The sequence below is a fragment of the Malaya genurostris genome, chromosome 3 (genome assembly GCF_030247185.1).
Source record: "Malaya genurostris strain Urasoe2022 chromosome 3, Malgen_1.1, whole genome shotgun sequence".
In the NCBI taxonomy this organism is placed as follows: Eukaryota; Metazoa; Arthropoda; class Insecta; order Diptera; family Culicidae; genus Malaya; species Malaya genurostris.
The window spans coordinates 275,779,507-275,799,857 of NC_080572.1; the positions used below are offsets into that span (position 1 = coordinate 275,779,507).

General features: G+C 35.2%; 2 protein-coding genes across 13 annotated transcripts in view; one reads left to right on the forward strand and one right to left on the reverse strand.

The window, feature by feature from the left end:
* Nucleotides 1-6,310, reverse strand: part of LOC131434343 (neurofilament heavy polypeptide-like) — a 77,156-nt gene extending 70,846 nt beyond the window's left edge. The window contains 2 exon segments of the mRNA XM_058601011.1: nucleotides 380-528; nucleotides 6,202-6,310. Coding sequence (XP_058456994.1) covers nucleotides 380-528; nucleotides 6,202-6,310 — 258 coding nt within the window.
* The window catches only part of LOC131439036 (potassium channel subfamily T member 1), a 440,000-nt gene that overhangs the window by 94,419 nt on the left and 325,230 nt on the right, over nucleotides 1-20,351 (forward strand). For 5 of the 12 annotated variants that reach the window (XM_058609543.1, XM_058609542.1, XM_058609547.1 and 2 more), the window contains exon 1: nucleotides 15,511-15,990. In XM_058609543.1, coding sequence (XP_058465526.1) covers nucleotides 15,859-15,990 — 132 coding nt within the window. In that variant the 5' untranslated portion in view covers nucleotides 15,511-15,858. The other 7 variants (XM_058609541.1, XM_058609544.1, XM_058609549.1 and 4 more) reach the window with 5 other exon arrangements.

Sequence of the window (20,351 nt, forward strand, 5' to 3'; positions counted from 1 at the left end):
AAAATTGTATCTTAGACTAATTCGATGGTCTGTTGATTCTGGAAATAATTTTTTACATTTTTATCGAGCGTAGGGTGGTGCAATATGCAAATTTGCATATATTTAGACTTTTACTGATTTCATGTTCCATTTAATAGTGAATCAAGAGCAATGAAAAATTGATAATTTTGGACATTTTCGACGAGCGGTGGTGCTATTTGGAAAATTTTAAAATTTTTGACTAATGTCGATTCAATGGCCAGTTAAATTTGATTGGTTGATTTCGAACTTTTTAAAAAAATACAAACTCGTGTTACTTCGACAAGACCTCAGAACTTAATGAATGTCGTTCGTTTTATTTCGCATAATTGAACCTAACTTCTGGAATCTAACTGCTGACCAAGCTACTCGTGACCGGGTGTCGCTGATGTTGTAGTCGTCCGGTGTTGCTGATCGGGTTATTATCGACTGCGTTCAAAACCGCTTGCAAGGCAGATTCCGAATTGTACATGCATTTAGGTTGTGTTGAATTCCGTTCGGTTAACTGGCCTATTAATTGGTGAATCAATAGCAGTTCCAATAGGATTTCCAGTTTACAGCGAGCGTTGTGTGGTGCTATTTGAAAAATGTTAGTATTTGAATTTGCAGATCCGATGCTTTATTGATTGATGAATGAATTAAATTCGAATAGAATAATTTTATACATATCTTGTGGGCGTGGAATGGCTTAATATACCTAAAAATTTAGGAATACTTTACCTTTTGCTAATTCAATGTTTAATAGATAGCAATTGGAATATTAGAATTTTAAGCATTTTATTCGGTGGTAAGGTAGCTTCGTATGAGAAATTGTGAACTATTTTTCCAAATCGTATGCTGTATTGATTAATATATAAATAGTAGTGGTGGTGAACCATTGGATTTAAACATGCAAATCGTCGAAGTGCCTGTGATTTTGATTGTAATTTTTAACCCGCTATTGCTTTGAACATCAACTGAAATAGAATTTAGTTTTGATGCTGTAGGTAGGCATTTCATCGAACCATAAATAATAAAACTACGCATCGAATAGAGCTCAATTGACCTTCGCCGATGGTCTGCCAACTGAATGGTTTGGTACATATTGCTCCGCCGAATAGCAAGCGAACTTTACCATAAACCGAATGAACAGCTTTCGCATATTTTTGCTAGGAAAACATTTCTAAACAAATATGTATAAAGCATTGGTGCTCGGTTCCCGATTTACCGCTGGTATGAAATTGTAAATAGTTTAAAAATTACAATTTCTATATGAGGCCATCCAGCGCTCGCTGAGAATATCCAAAATTATCAAACGTCGCTCGCTCGCTAGAAACGTCCAAAATTATCCAATTCTACCTGCTACTGATTCGCTCATCTATTGAACATTAAAATACCAAAAATCAAAATATTTTCAAATTTTTATATTAAACCCCCCTACGATCGCTGAAAATGTTCTTATCATCATCATGAAAATCATCTTATTTGAACTGCTATTAATTCATCAATCAATAGAGCATCGAATTGACATTAGTCAAAAACTTTACCATTATACAGATAGAACCATCCTATGGTCCCAGAAAATCTCAAAAATGAGCAATTTGTAATTGTTATTAATTCACTATTAAATGAAACATTTTATCAGCAAAAGTCAAAATATTTACAAGTTTTCATATTGCGGCATCCTACACTCACCGAAAATGCCCAAAATTATTCAATTCGAACTGCTATTGATCCAACAATCAACAAACCATCGAATTGGTATTAGTCAAAAATTTTACAATTTTTCAAATAGAAAAACCCTACGGTGGCAGATAATTTCCAAAGATTTTTTACTATTTAATAAATCATCGAATTAGTAAAAAAATCCAAATTTTCAAATTTCGCCACTCTACGCTCTCTGAAAATGTCTAAAATTATTCAAGTTGAACTGCTATTTATTCAACAATCAATAGAACATCAAATTTAAATACGCTCTTTGAAAATACCTGAAATTACTCAATTTTCTTTGCTATTGACTCACCAGTTTATTAAACATCGAATTTGCAAGAGTAAAAAAAATCCTTTTTCATATTGAGCTACTCTACGATTGCTGAAATGTTCCAAAATATTCTAATCTTATTGTTATAGATTCTATAACCAAAACCATAAAATTTGCAAAAGATCCAAAACTTTCTTTGTTCCATATCGAGCCACCCTACGCATACTGATAATGTCCAAAATAATACCATTTGAATTGCTATTGATCGATTTATCAATCGAACAAAACATTTTTTTTTTGTGCTGATCACGTGTGCATTGATAATTTCAAAACCAGGATGCGAGAATTGAAATCAACAAACCATCGCACAGTGGTTCGAATCAATAAAAACGTGGACATAAATCAGTAGCTGCCAAACCGTTCTTTTAATGCATATAGTTGCTTTGAAGAAATTATTTACAAATATATACCGCGTAATTTGATCCTATCATTAATTGTTCATGGCCTACTTTGACAAAAAATGTAACCATAACTTTTTTTTCTGAAGAGATAGAAATTTTTTTTCTTCTACAAAGTTTTAGAACTATTCCTAATTAATTTATTTGTCAAATATACCAAAAGTCTAGGTCGCACCGTTTCGGATATACAAAGCGTTTTATGGCAACACCCTTAAAATCAGTTTTTTATTCATAAATTGTTTCGAGTTATCTTGTTATGCTTACTTTGTTTGGAATAATTTTAGAATTTATAAAATCGCATATTTTTGTTGAAGGTAGTGCATAGGTTTGTTCTTTCCTGGCAAAGTTATGCAACATTTTAGCTTTTTTTACCTAGGATAAAACCTTGCACCGAAGCGAAATATGCAACTTTATGCAGCTGATTTTTACAAAATTTGCAGGAAAAGATGTGCCCAATATAATAAAAAAAATCTAAGTGGAACTCGGTGGAACTTTTTTTTTAGGTCTTTTCAAAGTTAGTTTCAATTACTGAATTATGGCAACCCCCTTAAAACTAGTTTTCTAGTCATAACTTGTTTCAAGTTATTTTTTCATGCATACTTCGTTTGGAATAATTGTAGAAAATATAAAATTTCATAATTTTGTAGAAGCTAATGCATAAGTTTATTCTTTTCTGGAAAATTTATGCATAATTTAGCTTTTTTTACCTAGGAAACCTTGTGCCGAAGCGAAATATGCAACTTAATGCAGCTAACTTTAATAATACTTATAGGAGAACATGTACCTTATCCAATTTATTTTCCAATGAGAATATCTTGAGTACTATTCGTGTGACTCATTTTCACTATGGCCATGCTGAAACCATGAATGGTTAAGAAACAGAGGGCGCACAGTGGTACAAAACTGGAGAAAGACGGTCAAAAGTCTGTACTTTCACTGATTTTTAAGAGCTAACGTGTCTTCGAAGAAGTTTTACAAAATTATATAACGCTTTTTTTGAAAGTAGCACCTTAATTTTTGTTAAGGGGGTAGTACCGATTTCGAAAAAAAATAATTTTGTTTACGACGAAAAAATTTTTTTTCTATCTTATTTCAAAGAAAAAAACATTTCAAGTATTTTTGCTGAAAATATGAATAATGTAAAAAAATATTTTTTGATATATTCGCTTTATTTTAAAAACAGTTTTTTTGGATTTACCTACATAGAATTTATCTCTATTACCTAAGTATCTACTACAAAGTTAGCATTTAAATGAGGCACTTTTCCCAATACTTTTCACAACCTAATCAATCAACTAGGTAGTTAATGTTACCTAATAAATCATTACAATATGTCACTTAGCCGCATTGCATTCGATCAATCAGTATCAGTCACGCTATCGTCCGAGTTTTACGTATTGCTAATTTCTTGTTCTGTTGTAAGTTCTAGCATATCAATTGCTTCTAGTGACAATTTCATTCCAGTTTTGATAGGTTTGTAATAAATATTCGAAATCAGTGTGTCAGACGCTACTAGGAGTCTACAAAAAACATCTGTCATCGATTTTTCACGGCTGTTTTTCCTCGTGCCCAAGTTTGGATTTTTTTTATTTGTTTATTAATTTTTAACTTTTTTCATTCAATAAACTATAAAGGTTGTTTTATGGAATCGCTTATTTGAAACCTAAGAAAAAACCGTACCTTCATGTCTTGGACGAATTTTTGTATCTTTGTTATATTTTACAGGCTGTTGAAAAAAGGCTTTGTGTGAAATACCCCATGGATTATTACTATACATGCTATGCACGTATGCAAATATATGAAAGATATTTCTATCCTATTTCCAACTACCAGTCTGGACGCGCGTAAACACGCATAAACAAGTTCTTGCTTGCACGCGCAACTTAAGCAAATTGTTGCGATTTTTATTTTGTTACTTTTTACAATTGACAATATTAGAATAAATCTACATAAGTGGAACTAGATGCAATTTTAGGCCTTTTCAAGTTTAGTTTTAATTATTGAAAATCCGAAAAATTATCAAAACTTCAACACATATTTAAAAAATGGAAAAATGTTTTCTAGACAAAATATGATAAAGTATTGTTAAAGTACAAACCTTTACGAAGAGATTCCATGTTTAAACGTGTAAATAAATTGAGTTATCGCGAAGCAACACGATTTTTAAGACGAGATGTTGATCGGGCGACGCTCACTGCAAAAGTGAGTTACAGAAATAGCAGACGCGTGACGCCCTCTGTTTCTTAACCATTCATGGTTTCAGCATGGCCATAGTGAAAATGAGTCACATGAATAGTACTCAAGATATTCTCATTGGAAAATAAATTGGATAAGGTACATGTTCTCCTATAAGTATTATTAAAGTTTGCTGCATTAAGTTGCATATTTCGCTTCGGCACAAGGTTTCCTAGGTAAAAAAAGGTAAAATTATGCATAAATTTTCCAGAAAAGAATAAACTTATGCATTAGCTTCTACAAAATTATGAAATTTTATATTTTCTACAATTATTCCAAACGAAGTATGCATAACAAAATAACTCGAAACAAGTTATGACTAGAAAATTAGTTTTAAGGGGGTTGCCATAATTCAGTAATTGAAACTAACTTTGAAAAGACCTAGAAAAAAAGTTCCACCGAGTTCCACTTAGATTTTTTTTTATGATATTGGGCACATCTTTTCCTACAAATTTTGTAAAAATCAGCTGCATAAAGTTGCATATTTCGCTTCGGTGCAAGGTTTTATCCTAGGTAAAAAAAGTTAAAATGTTGCATAACTTTGCCAGGAAAGAACAAACCTATGCACTACCTTCAACAAAAATATGCGATTTTATAAATTCTAAAATTATTCCAAACAAAGTATGCATAACAAAATAACTCGAAACAATTTATGAATAAAAAACTGATTTTAAGGGGGTTGCCATAAAAACGCTTTGTATATCCGAAACGGTGCGACCTAGACTTTTGGTATATTTGACAAAGTAAATTATTTTGAATAGTTCTAAAACTTTGTAGAAGAAAAAAAATTTCTATCTCTTCAGAAAAAAAAGTTATGGTTACATTTTTTGTCAAAGTAGGCCATGAACAATTAATGATAGGATCAAATTACGCGGTATATATTTGTAAATAATTTCTTCAAAGCAACTATATGCATTAAAAGAACGGTTTGGCAGCTACTGATTTATGTCCACGTTTTTATTGATTCGAACCACTGTGCATCGTATCGAACGCAGTTTACTCGGCCCTCGCCGATGGTCCGCCAACCGAACGGTTCGAATCAGATTGCTTCGCCGAACACCGAGCACAGAACATCTTCGCATTAACCGAGGGAATAGTTATCGAACCTATCGCATGCTTACGCTCGGTGCACATTTTTGAGTAAATTTGCAGAAGCATCGGCGTTCGGTTCGCAATTTACCACCACTGATGAACAGAATGAACTTTTTTTTTTTGACAGTCGACGTGTATTTGTTTACAGTTTAAAAGTTCATAAGAGGTTCATTGTTTGAATGTAAAAATTGCAAGTCGCCTCAGACTACACAGAATTAAACAAATATCGCTGCTTGATGCTGGAAACACATACAGGGCAATCTTTTTAGTTCTTTTCACTGTGGAACACGTTTTTAACAGGCACTTTTGCGTCATTTTTCAATTTTCAATTTGCAGTCGCATAACAAAACTAGCACACACGGCAACTGTCAAAAATGAATTTGGTTCATCGACAGTTGATTTGTGTCGTCACGTGCAAAACCGAATGGACAGACATACGTTCATCAGTCTGCGAAACATTTTGCACGTTGCTGAAGTATTTCCAGAGATATACGTACTTAGGGATGTCCAGATTTTGTCGTGAAGAAACTTTATTGTCATAGTACATATTGCCATATAGTGCAAAAACCTCTTTTGGCGAAGCAGGTTCTTAAAAAATGTTTATGTAATATGGAATTTTATTTCGCAAATAATAAATTAATTCATTTGGAGTTTGTTTTATAACAAGAGTTCCGTATATCGAATACCTCGATAAAAAGCTTTCGTAAATGGAGGTTGTTCATTCAGTTTATTTAGCATTTTGATTGATTTTAGCAACAAGAGTTGAAACTCAATCCTATGTGGAAGTCTTGTTATCACTAACACTTAACCGCCAATATAAACACATCCCCGAATCATAATTAGGTATTGATTTTGGTATGTTTGGAAAACAGCAGAAAACCCATCCTGAAACCGGACCGATCTGCTAATGGGGCGATACGTATTCAAAACGTGCCACCGTTGGAACAGAAAATCTATTTTCCAATTATTTATTCTATTCTATTTTTTCAGGTTTAACCTTTTCTGACCCGATATCATTTGCATTTCCACAATGCTCTACCTTTGTTCGATTTTTATCATAACCGGAATATCATTATTATGCATCACCCGAGGCACAATGATCCGACCGGTGAGTCACAAAGTTAAGCGCATTTTCTACCGCGTTGGTATGTTTCGACAGAACTCAACTTGCCATTCAATTGTGACCAATTTTGAACCCCAAAATCCCCGTGTGCGACTGAATGTGAAAAAGTTTGCCTCTACCGATCGATAGCTGATTATGTCGTTATTCAGGCTTGGAAACGGAATTATGTGATTGTTACTTCTGTCAAATGGAGGGCGAAAAATCCTTCTGACCGTGAAAAAACAAACAATTTTTTTTTCGTTCAAGCTTTCCGATGACGGCAGACGACATTCGCATTCGCATCTCGAAATCGTATATTTTGTGTAAGAAAATTACTTTACCTTTGTCTGCTGCGGCACGTTGCCGGATCAGACAATGAAAGGTAGACGACACGAACCGCAGCGAAATGTCACCGGCAGGAAATGAGCTCGCCGAAGGTAAATAAATGAGGCAGAGTTTTTTTTTTCATTTTCGCTGCAAAATCGTTCGCATCAGTTCATCGTTTCATCGAAGAAGGCTGAATTTGGTCTGACAGGCGTTCGATTGGTGATGTAATTCCCGGGGAAAAAAGAATAAATATCAAGAATTGCGGATGAGTTCAAGCAAAAATTTCCGAAAGCATTAAAGCGAAATACGTTCGGAGCCTGTTATTCAGAAGACCGGAATGTTCTGCAGCGCTAGTTAGTAGCTCTGCTGGCTAATCCATTTTGTGAGCGTCCGCCTTGAATGTGAGTTTCGCTTTGAATGGCCTACGCTAACGCTAACCGGTGAAAATTTCCGAATGGCTTTCCACAGCAAAGCTTTCCAACGTCATCCTAGATTGGCTGCTGGTTGCTGCTGGCGTTGGCAAATATTTAAACTTTTACTGCTGATCGTGCGATAGTCCGTGTTCCTGGAGTACCCTCGTGTAGTTCAAAAAGGTGAGGAACGGTAGGAGTCAACACCTTTGATACTAGGCCATCTTTCATTCCACTGACTGAACTTTGTTGGGGGGCACGGAGAATTACGACAAGGATGACGACGGCAACCGTAGTTAGAGATTATGCGAAAGGTGCAAATTCGCTCATTTTTCATCTGTCGTGTCGTCGCTGCACGGTTGGACTAATTTGATCTAAGCGCGACTGATAGCGTCATCGTGGATAAGCAACCGAACGGGCCCAGGATATTCTGCTTGATGGAACGAGGTGCAAATTATCACCAATTAATTTTTATTCAGCCTTGCAGAGAAAGCTTCGGTGTCTTCAACCGAACTAAGTGTAGAGAAAAATGACAAAGAGAGCCTGTAATGGAAGGATTGATGAACTGATTTTCACAAACTTTGGTCCATTATAAATGATTTATTATTACCTGTCCAATATACAATCTGCTTTGAATTTGAAATCAGTTTTGAGACTTAATTGGGTTCAGGGTTACCCGATATACGGATTTTCCAGTATTCTCTGATTTTCAAGTACATTGGTAAAATTTACTGAATTTTATACGGATTTTGCAAAAACTACTGAGTAATTCCAGAAATGCTTAGCAGATCATTAGACTCGACCTTCTCCGATTTGGATAAAACTTTGCACATGGCTTCAGGTCAATCCGACTCACGACTGATTTTTAAAAAGGGTGTATGTATTTTTGCATTTCACAAAAATTACCTTTTTCAAATCATTGTAACTCGGAAACCGTTAATTGTACAAAAATGGCGTTCAGGAAGAAGTTGTAGGGAATCGATTGGGATAGACACTGAAAAAAGTTTTTGATTTTCTTTCTCAAAAATTACAAAATAAACCGAAAAAGTTAAACAAAAAAAATCACGGTTTCGATTTTTTTTTGATAATTTTTATTTTAAAGCTTTTATGAAAACCTACAGATTGATGGCTATCCCATCCGTGCCTTTTGAAAAATGAAGAAGTTACAGCTAAACCAATTTACAGATATATTCGAAATTTCAAGTTCTCGATGAAAGATAATCATTTAAACTGTAGAACTAACGTGACTAGCTCAAAAGTGCAAAGGTAAATTGAATACCACGTTAAGTTTTTTCGAGTAGTTTTTGAATCAGTATTCAAGCAATTTTTCAATCAGTTTTCGAGCAATCATTTAAAAACTTTTTAGAGTTGTTTTCGAGCAGTATTTTGAGCAGCATTACGAACAGCATTACGAGCAACTATTTAAACAGTTTTTGATGTAATTTTCAAAAAGTTATTGAGCAGCTTCCAAGCAGTTTTGTGAGTAGTTTTTTTGCAGTTTTCCGAGCAGTATTGGAGCATTTTTTAGCAGTTTTCGAATAGTTTTCGAGTAATTTTCGGAGTAGTTTTTGAGCAGTTATTTGAACAGTTTTGGAGCAGTTTTCGAGCAGTATTTTGAGCAATTTTTCAATCAATTTTCGAACGGTTAAAGACTTATGAGAGTAGTTTTCGAATAGTATTTTGAGCAGCATTTCGAACGGTATTTTAAGCAAGTATTTAAACATTTTTTAGTGTAATTGTCAAGAAGATTTGAGCAGTTTTTTTAGCATTTTTTTAGCAATTTTTCAAGCAGTTTTTTGAAGCAGTTTTATTTAACATTTTTTAAACAATTTTCGATCAGTTTTTGAGCAGTTTTCGAGCAGTTTTTGAGCAGTTTTCGACCAGTTTTTAAAGTAGTTTCGAATATTTTTTCGAGCATTTTTTTGAGATGTTTTCAAGAAATTTTCGAGCTCTTTGGCGAGGATTTTTCAAGCAGTTTTTGGAGCTGATTTCGAGCAGTTCTTCAAACAAGTTTTTAGAATAGTTTTCTAGTAGTTGTCAAGTAATTTTCTTGAGCAGTTCTTGAAACTGTTTTTGAAACAGTTTAACCAGTTTTTAGAGTAGATTCCAAGCGTTTTGGAGCAGTTGCCGAACAGTTTTTCGAGCAGTTACGTGAACAGTTCTCAGAATAGTTTTTGAGCAGTTTATCGAACAGTTTTCTGGCAATCTTTGGAACATTTTCAAGCAGTTATTTCAACAATTTTCAGATAAGTTTTGAAGTAGTTTTTCGAGCAGTTTTTTTTCGAGTAAGTTTTTGAGCAGTTCTAGTGAAGTTTTTTTCGAGCAGCAGAGGTTTTGGAGCAGCTCTCGAGCAGTTATTGAAACAGATTTTAAAGTAGTTTTCAAATGATTTTTTTCGGGTTATTTTTGGATCAGTTATTTAAACAATTTTTAAATAAGATTTCTAGCAGTTTTAGAAACAGTCTTTGAGCAGTTATTGCAACAGTTTTGTAGTAGTTTTAGAGAGGATTTTCGATCAGTTTTTGAGCGGATTTTTCGAGCATGTTTTGGAGCAGTTTTTAATCGGTCATTGTAACTATTTTTAGAGTACTTTCGAGCAGTTTTTCGAACGGTTCTTGAAACAGTTTTCGTGCTGTTTTTGGCAGTTATAAAAACAGTGTTCAAAAAGTCTCTCGAGCAATTTTCGAGCAGTTATTTAAACAGTTTTTAGTGTAGTTTCCGAGTAGTTTTTTCGAGCTAATTTTGAAGCCGTTTTCAAAACGTTTTTCCAGCAGTTTTCGAGCGATAATTTCAACAATTTTCAAGGTAGTTTTCAAGCAGTTTTGAAACAGTTTTCAATAAAAAAAAATAATAATTGAAATATTTCGAAAGAGGTTTTCGAGCAGTTTCTCGAACAGTTTATGAAACAGTTTTCGATCAGCCATTTAAACTATTTTTAAAGTCGTTTTTGGAATAGTTTTTCAAACAGTTTTAGTGCTATTATTCGAGCAGGTTTCGAGCATTTATTTAAACAGCTTTAAGACTTGTTTCCGAGTAGCTGTTTTTGAGCTATTTTTGGAGCCGCTTTCAAAAAATTTTTCCAGCAGTTTTTTAGCGATAGCAGTTTTAAAACAATTTTCAATTAAAAAATAAAAAAGATATTAAAACTGTTTTCAAAGTGGTTTTTGGAGCAGTTTCTCGAACGATTTTTAAAACAGTTCTCGATCAGTCATTTAAACTATTTTGAAAGTCGTTTTTGGAATAGTTTTTCAAACAGTTTTTCGTGCAGTTATTTAAACAGTTTTTAAAGTAGTTTCCGAGTAGATTTTTCGAGCTATTTTTGGAACCATTTTCAAAAAGTTTTTCGAGCAGTTATTTTAACAATTTTTAAAGTAGTTTTCAAACAATTTTCGAGCAGGTAAATGAAACAGCTTAAGAGTAGTTTTCGAGTAATTTTTTCGATCTATTTTTGTGGTCGTTTTCGAGAAATTATTTTAACAGTGTTTTGAGTAATTTTCAAGCAGTTTTGGAGCAGGTTTCAATTCGATATTAAAAATGTTTTCAAAGTGGTTTCCGAGCAGTTTTTCGAGCAGTTTTTGAAACAGTTTTCGATCAGCCATTTAAACTATTTTTAAAGTAGTTTTTGGAGCAGGTTTTTTGAATAGTTTTCGAAACAATTTTCAATGCTATTTTTCGAGTTGTTTTCGAGCATTTATTTAAACAGCTTTTAGAGTAGTTTTCAAGTAGTTTTTTCGAGCTCTTTTTGGAGGGCGTTTCCAAAAAGTTATTTAAACACTGTTTAGAATAATTGTTTTAGCAGTTTTGGAGCAATTATTTGAACATTTGTAGAATAGTTTTCGAGTGGGTTTTACGATCTGTTATTGTATTTTTGTTATTTAAACAGTTTTTAGAATAGTTTTCGAGCAGTTATTTGAACAGCTCTAGAATAGTTTTCGAGTAGTTTTTCCGAGCTATTTTTAGAACTGTTTTCGAGAAGTTTTTGGAGCAGTTTTCGAGAAATTATTTAACCAGTGTTTTGAGTAATTTTCAAACAGTTTTGGAGCAGTTTTCAATTAGTTATGAAAACAGTTTTCAAAGTGGTTTACGAGCAGTTTTTCGAACAGTTTTTGACACAGTTTTCGATCAGTCATTTGAACTATTTTTAGAGTAGTTTTTGGAACAGTTTTTGAAATAATTTTTAGTGCCATTTTTCGAGTTGTTTTCGAGCATTTATTTAAACAGCTTTTAGAGTAGTTTTTTCGAGCTCTTTTTGGAGCCGTTTCCAAAAAGTTATTTAAACACTTTTTAGAATAGTTGTTCTAGCAGTTTTGGAGCAGTTATTTGAACATTTGTATAATAGTTTTCGAGTAGTTTTTACGATCTGTTATTGCATTTTTGTTATTTAAACAGTTTTTAGAATAGTTTTTGAGCAGTTATTTGAACAGCTCTGGAATAGTTTTCGAGTAGTTTTTCCGAGCTATTTTTAGAACTGTTTTCGAGAAGTTTTTGAAGCAGTTTTCGATAAATTATTTCAACAGTGTTTTGAGTAATTTTCAAGCAGTTTTGGAGCAGTTTTCAATTAGTTATGAAAACTGTTTTCAAAGTGGTTTTCGAGCAGTTTTTCGAACAGTTTTGAAACAGTTCGCGATCAGTCATTTAAACAATTTTTAAAGTCGTTTATGGAACAGTTTTTGAAACGATTTTTAGTGCTATTTTTCGAGTTGGTTTCTAGCATTTATTTAAACAGCTTTTAGAGTAGTTTCCGAGTAGCTTTTTTGAGCTATTTTTGGAGCCGTCTTCACACAGTTTTTCGATCAGTTATTTAAACAGTTTTTAAAGTAGTTTCCGAGTAGATGTTTCGAGCTATTTTTGGAACCCTTTTCAAACAGTTTTTCGAGTAGTTATTTTAACATTTTTAGAGTAGTTTTCCAGCAATTTTCGAGCAGGTAAATAAAACAGCTTTAGAATAGTTTTCGAGTAATTTTTTCGAGCTATTTCTGTAGCAGTTTTCGAGAAATTATTTTAACAGTGTTTTAAGTATTTTTCAAGCAGTTTTGGAGCAGTTTTCAATTAGTTATTAAAACTGTTTTCAAAGTGGTTTTCGAGCAGTTTTCCGAACAGTTTTTGAAACAGTTTTCGATCAGTCATTTGAACTCTTTTTAGAGTAGTTTTTGGAACAGTTTTTGAAACGATTTTTAGTGCTATTTTTCGAGCATTTATTTAAACAGCTTTTAGAGTGGTTTCCAAGTAGTTCTTTCGAGCTCTTTTTGGAGACGTTTTCAAAAAGTTATTTAAACTCTTTTTAGAATAATTGTTTTAGCAGTTTTGGAGCAATAATTTGAACATTTGTAGAATAGTTTTCGAGCCATTTTTTTGGCTTAGTAGAATTTATGCTGCATGGGCAGTTTCGTCAGTGCGGGTAATGACAAAATCGGCATTTTTTGTCCATTGTTTTTAAATGCAAACGTTATGTTGTTGCATTTAGAACAACTGGAAATATTCACGATTATGTTCTATCCATTCTGGGAATTTTGAAAATGCGCCCTTTGTCTTTTTGTATTTTTGGGATGAATATGTAAAAAATCCTTTAATTTGCATAGAACATTTCCGTGCAATCATGGTATTCGCTATCGCAAAGTGTTTGATCCTGCGTAGCGTATGTTCATTCAGTTTCCTACAACGATAGTTCCAGCATCGGAATCTCGCGGGGCATGTTTCGCCGTTTGATTGACAAACTATTCCAGTTGATGGAAGCCGGTATGTGCATCAATCACAGAACTAGCAGAGCTTTCCTTCGTCCTTCGCCCGTGCCACACACACGCACACCGGCCTGACATTGACAAACGTTGTTCGCCCCAGCTTCAAAGTAAAGTGCAAACTACTCAGTCACGTTCTCGACAGGCATCGGTTGTAAATTGCACTGGGGGGCCGTTGGATGCTGGCAGACAGTTTATCTGCTTCCTCTCTCTCTCGCTGCTAATAAGGATGCGGAGCAAATTACGTCACACTAGCTAGGAGATTGGAAAGCGGAGAAATCACGAGACAATATTACAAAGCAGCAAATCCATTCCAGCTGGATGTTGTTGTTGGTGGTTAATCATTAGGGCCTTCAAACATAATACTGAATAACAGTGCGGTAAAATTTCATTTTCAATCGAATAAAATAAGATGAAAATGAAATTTATGGCCGCTGACAGTCAGCATATCCCTACTAATTCATTTGACTTTTGCTGCCATATTCAAGTGAAGCTCCCAGAATTCATCGTCAGTTGAATAATCGTATCCAGTCATTTGAAGTTTTGCTTCCTCAGTTTCGAGTGCCAAGTAGTCTACCTGCTTCAATGCCTTCGCTCTTGGTAGTAAGCAAATTCGAACGAATAGAATTATAAATGGAATAAAGTGTTAAAAATGATAACTGAAGGAGGAAACAATTAATTTATGTGTATTCTGTGATTGATATTTCAGCTATCTGGTTTGTCTTTCATCTATTTTCTTGAACCAATTCGAATGTTTACATGAACCTCATTTGAAGGCCGCCCTCACACTATTGAAAGAGATATTTTGTCATTTCAAGAGATCAACTGACGGTGGTTAAACTGAGCCTCGATTGAAGAGAAACGAGTGATGAATTGAATGCTGCCCGTTCGGGCCGTCAGCAAACATTGTGTGTGTCAGAGAGTGAAGTTTACTGCATTAGAGAGATCGTCAATGTGTTCCACATTCAGTTTCAATTGAATTGAATGAAGTTTTACAGCACTGCTGAATAATGCATCTCGGCTGATTAAAGTTTGTTCCGTCTCAAGTAACAGCTTTCTCTTCATTGAAGCATATTTCCATGTTGGCGCTTGGTTGGGTTTAATAGCCTGTAAAGGGGGAAGTGCCATCAATTATTCCAACCCAATTTTACAACCACCAAAACCAGACACAATAATCTCACTGAAGCCGTAGAAAATTTAATCATCCCTTCTAATCCCCGACGAACATCGTTTCTCACAGAACTCTTGATCCCGTAAAATTTTCCCGCAAACAATTACATCCGTTTGTTCTGCCAACAAAATCCTTCGCTCCGGTTTTATTTACTTTCTACCAAACAGGTTCAAAGACATCCCGTTTTCCGACTGTCGTGTTTCGATTGAGTACCGAACCTCGATGGGAAAGGGGGGAAATTTTCTTTTTGTCATCCACAGCAAACAAACAGCAGCAGCAACAACAGCAGCGTCAGAAAACCAAACCAAAAATCCATCCGTGCAACAGGTGGAACCCGGTATTATATTCTAACCCATCATTGTTCTATCTTCTTCCGTATCTCCTCACAGGACCAAAGTTCCCAACCGGATGTGACGGTGTGATTCCCATGGTTTATATTAGCACATATCGAGTAATTCTAGCGCACCGTGTATTCGTGTGGTGTTGCGCCATTAGCCAGCTTTGAAAAGAGAGCCGAGCAAATAGTGACCAAAATAGGAAAGTGTTATCCTGATTGCTTAGTGAAAAGTCTGTTTACGTTTGCCTTTCTAGTCAGTAGAGTTTTAAATTGAATCTGGTTCTGCCGTAGAAGCAAGAAAAAAAAAACGTCATCCTGAAAAGTAAACGAAAAGTCAATTATTTGAGCCCGCAAAGGACTGATAGAGTTTCTTTAGATACGTACTAGAAGGCTAAGGAACAAATATTTACCAATTCATTGTAATCCAACAACCGCGTGTTTTTGTGTGAGTGTTCGTTGCAAGAAGGCATGCCCGAAATGGACCAACTTTCGAGCGGCATTATCATCGATAACAGGAACATCACCAACAACAATAACAATACGACGCTAACGGTAACGGTAATGTTCCGTGCGGTTTAAGTCTGAAAAGTGTTCGCCACAGTTCGGCAAAGTTTGATTAGCTTTTTGGATTCTCAACAACCGGATCAACAGGTAGATTTCGATTTGGCATCTTGAAAAGTTTGGCCCCACCCAACGCAACCCCATCCAGTGTATGTGTGTGTGTACGTGTGTCGGTGTTTTCCAAATAAAACTAAACCAAAAAATCATAGTGATCCATGAGAAACGTAGATGTGCTCGCACCAGCTAATTGTGACAACCGTATGACAGACCGTAGCAACACGAAGTTTTTGTTGTATGTCGCCTACTATGGTTTGTGTGTTTGATGTTTGTGTCTGTCTGTCTGTCAATGCACAATGCATTGAAGGCGAAACCGGGCGAAGCCTCTAGAAAGAGCTGAGATTCCAATCACCGTGTACCGTCCAGCAGTTTATTGTGGACACTCACTCTACTCTATGCTCGATCTTTTCGTCGACTTTTCCGTTAACATCCATTACCTTCTCCTAAGTTCCTGTGAATGTGAAAATTCTTACTATGGGACCATTCGTAGCGCACCACCAATGTCCGTAGAGCAACAACCACCAGTCGTAAGTGTTTTTAATGTTCTTTTTTACATTTTATCGCGATCCGCTTTTTGCCAGTTACTGCTTTGCACTTGTTTTGGTTGCAGTGTTTTTTAGCGTTTTTTTAAAATAATATTCAAACGATTTGACGATTTTGAATTTTAGAGTTGTTGCAAATCAATGTGTATTTATTTACTTATTTTTTCATTTGAGCAGAAAATATTTGTTTATGTTTCATTATTTCTTTTTTGCTATATTTCAATCTGTTCTGATACACCCGAACCTCCGTTTACGAACACTTTTTTTACAGTACCTCTTTTGACGTAACTATTTTTACGAACCAAATCCCATATAACGTAAACTTTTTTTACGAACTAACTTCGTAAAAAGAGGTTTTTGCATCCAATGAAAACAGTTTCCGGCTCCATGGAAATTACTATAATATGGATATTTTCAGAACGGGATTGATGAGTAGATGGCGGATAACGATGTTTGAAGTGGTTTAGAAATCCAAGATGGCGACTTCCGATTCTTTGATATTGCTTAAAAACATTTACAATATGGGTATTTTAGGGACGGGTTTGATGAGTATATACCGGGAAATTATGTTTGAAAACGCTTCAAAAATCAAAATGGTGAGTTCAGTTGTATCGGTATTCTTTGACGATCGTTACGATATGATTATATATCGTTTAAAAAAAAAAAGTTATGCTTCTGACAAAAATGTTTCCTGCTAATCATTATTGTTTGAATATTGTACTATATTTTCGAAATGATCATAACAAGTAGACGTCTGAACAGTTATAATAATTTTATATTGTTATAGTTATACCTTATGATCAAAACAGAACCGGAATTTTATTAAAAAACGCAAAATTTCAATTTTTAACAAATTTCTTTATTATCGCCTTCAAAGTACTCTTCTGCTGCGGCAATACATGCATGCCAACGCTTGATCCAATTTTCCATACAAGTTTTATAGGCCGTCGAAGGTATGGCCTTTAGTTCACGTAGCGAATTCTCTTTTATGGTCTCTATGGTCTCAAAACGCGTTCCCTGCAATGGCAATTTGAGAAGAGGAAAAAGTCACACGGGGCCATATCTGGAGAGTACGGTGCTTGGTTGATGATATTGGTTGAGTTTTTGGCCAGAAATCATCTCTTTGGCCACATGAACACGACGCTGTTTTTGAATGAAATTCAGCTTTTTTGGCACCAGCCGAGAAGCGACGCGTTTCAAACCCAAAACATCAGTTAAAATGTGTTCAGCTGATCCATAAGAGATGCCCAACAACACAGCAATCTCTCTAATCGGTACAGAACGATTTTGCAACACGATTTGCTTCGCCGATTCAATGTTTTCTTCAGTAACAGATGTTGTTGGGCGGCCAGGAATCTCATCATGATCCAAGCTTGTACGACCACCTTTGAAGCGTTTATACCACTCGTATGCCTGTGTTTTTCCTAGACACGATTCACCAAAGGCCTTTTCTAACATTTTCAACGTTTCGGAACACCTAAATCCATTCGCAACACAAAATTTGATACACGCACGTTGTTCTAAATTTTCATCCATTATAAAAATCGCCACACGAAAATTTTTCAACTTCTTTGTATAGACGCCAAACAAAAACTAATCGTACGATATGCGTCAAAATTTGACATAAAATAAAGTAAGTATAAAAGTGTTGCCAACGTTGAGACAGGAAAAGTTTACCGATTGGACAAGCGCGGGAATTTTAAAATGAAAATTCCGGTTCTTTATTGATCATAAGGTATTGCATGCTTTCAATATTTTATTGAACAACTGGAAGTCTCAATCTAATACTTGGAAGCAACCACAAACATTAAAATTTGGTTTCAAATCAATGACCGTGTTCTCCAATTTTTTTTATTTTCAGTGTTACATTTATAATTTCAGTTGTTTTAGTGTACGTGATAAAGTCGAAAAAAGTACTGTTACTCTCATCACGACACATTTGTTTTTATTTAAACTTGTCAAAATCTCATGTCAACTGGCCCGTCGTAATATGATTTAACATTTTGTAAGCCATTGAGAAAGAGGGATATTATTTGGCTCAAGTGGTAAGAGTCAGTTAGACAACCACATGACACTGATTTTCTAACATTTATGAGCAATTCCAGAAATAAATAGCAGATAAACTGGCAGGATCGACTTTCTCCGAATCGGATGAATCAATGTACACCTCTTCAGTATGGTAATCTCTTCTTCCTAACTTTTTTGACTCAATATTAAACCTTTTAGACTCAATATTAATTTTCAGAATGTCGAAATTTAAAACCGTAACTAACCACTTCAAACATTGTTTTCCGTCATCTACTCATCAATCCTTTTCCGAAAATACCCACATTGTAAAGGTTTTTAGGAATATTGATAAACCGGAAGTCGCCATCTTTGATTTTGAAACGACCCTAAACATCATTTTCTTGCACCCACTTATCACATCTGTTCCGAAAATGGCCATGTGATTGGGGGTTTCCACATTCATTACACGAAACTTTTTTTACGGAGTAAATTCCAAATAACATAAACTTTTTTTACGAACCAAAACCCAAATAACGTAAAAATTTTTTACGAACTACCTCCATTTACGAACCCTCGTTTTGTTTGTAAATGGAGGTTTCGGTGTACCAGTTTTAAGGTCTGAGGACAGAGGGTCACGTGTTGAGTTTTAAATCGACCACGTGGCTCGCTCAATTCTCTTTGCGCAACGTATTTCTCTTGTACTCTCTCGTATATGAGCAAAATGTACCGGGTTGCCAGCATACATTTTATTATTTTGATGAGAAGTTTTATCACATTAATCAATCGTATGGGTTGGACATTACATGGATTCCAATGAACAATGAAAAAATATTCAACTTTCACAAAGATTGAATGTCTGTGTGTTTGGCAGCCTTGTCGAGCCAATTTTATTTCTCTCTCCTTTTTCAGAATGCTACCAGGAAACCAAAATGGCGGATGCATTGAAACTGATTTCGTTTCACAGAAAAATACAAGATTTTCGCCCTTATTCTGAATAACGCCGTATCGTTTTTTCCCTCGTATTTTTTTTGTATTCCCCATCCCGCATAGCGTTTTGGCTACCTGGGCAGCCATGGCCACCAGACGGCTACCAAAATTGATTCAGTGACGGTTGTCAAATCCTATTTGACAAAACAATGTCGCCTGTATCTAAGTTAGCCGAGCGTTTTCATCTTCTCACCTTCGCTGAAAATGTCAAAGATTTCAATGTGGAAAAATCCTGGTGGGCACGGTTGTATCGTTTGAGTTGTATAACTGCCAGCGGTGAGGCAGTCGGTCACCAGAATGTCTGCCAGCTATATTTTACCAGCTGGCAGCGTTTAGTCAGCCGTCTGACAGCCATGCATATGCGGGATAACGCTAGCAAAATCAAAGGTAGCTATGATTCGATCGAACCACATTCGATCGAAAAATCAATACGTCGTTATTCAGAATAAGGGCGTTTATTTTCATCGCGGTAACATATATGTTCTTACGCACTAATCGCATCTAAACTAAATAATCTAGACTTCGATACAAGCCTTCAAAGCCGAGATATTCGATGAACAAGTAGAGGTATGCATTTCCGAGCGTTCCAATTTTCCGCTGTTCTTTTCTAAACTCAATGAATCATTCTGAAAATTTCACAGAATATTCTAAACTAAATTTCGAAGACATTGTCAGGTGGGTTTTTCTACATTCTGCACCGTTTCCAAGAAAATTTAATTTGAAACGGGAAAATATTAAAAAACCTACCACTTTACGGTTGTCCTCAGCCCTTAAGTTCTACAATGGATACCACCCACCCGTGCACGGCAGATTTCTACCAAAATTTTGTCGATATTCTGCCCGAATTTGGGAAACAGTTCATCAACAATAAATCAACCGTTTCCGGTCGAGAATTTAACCAATCGATTTTTAACGATTCCGTTCCAGCTGGATTGTTGCCATACAAGTTTGGCAAAACCGTTTTTACATCGATTGGAAATTTTTAGTGGCTTTTCTGTTTTAATTTTGATTTTCCATTAGAGGAGAAGTAACTGCACTGCTTTTGCAACTTTCCCCTTCATTGCCCAGAATCGAAATACCAAGAGGTGGCATTGTGTATCTCGAATCGATTAAAATTTTGTCGAATCGACCATGATTCGTATTATGGTTATTGATTCGAAGTCGATCATCAAAATTCGTTCGACTTCTCGACTTCGAGAAGGTTTTGCATTAAGAAACCAAAGCAATCGAGCTCGCAAACGACTAAACTCGATAAGAAATGGTCGAATGCTGTATAGCTATCGACATGAAATTTTCGAATACGTTTCTTTTTATTTAAGAGGTTATATACCTATCGGCTCAAGAAAAGAATC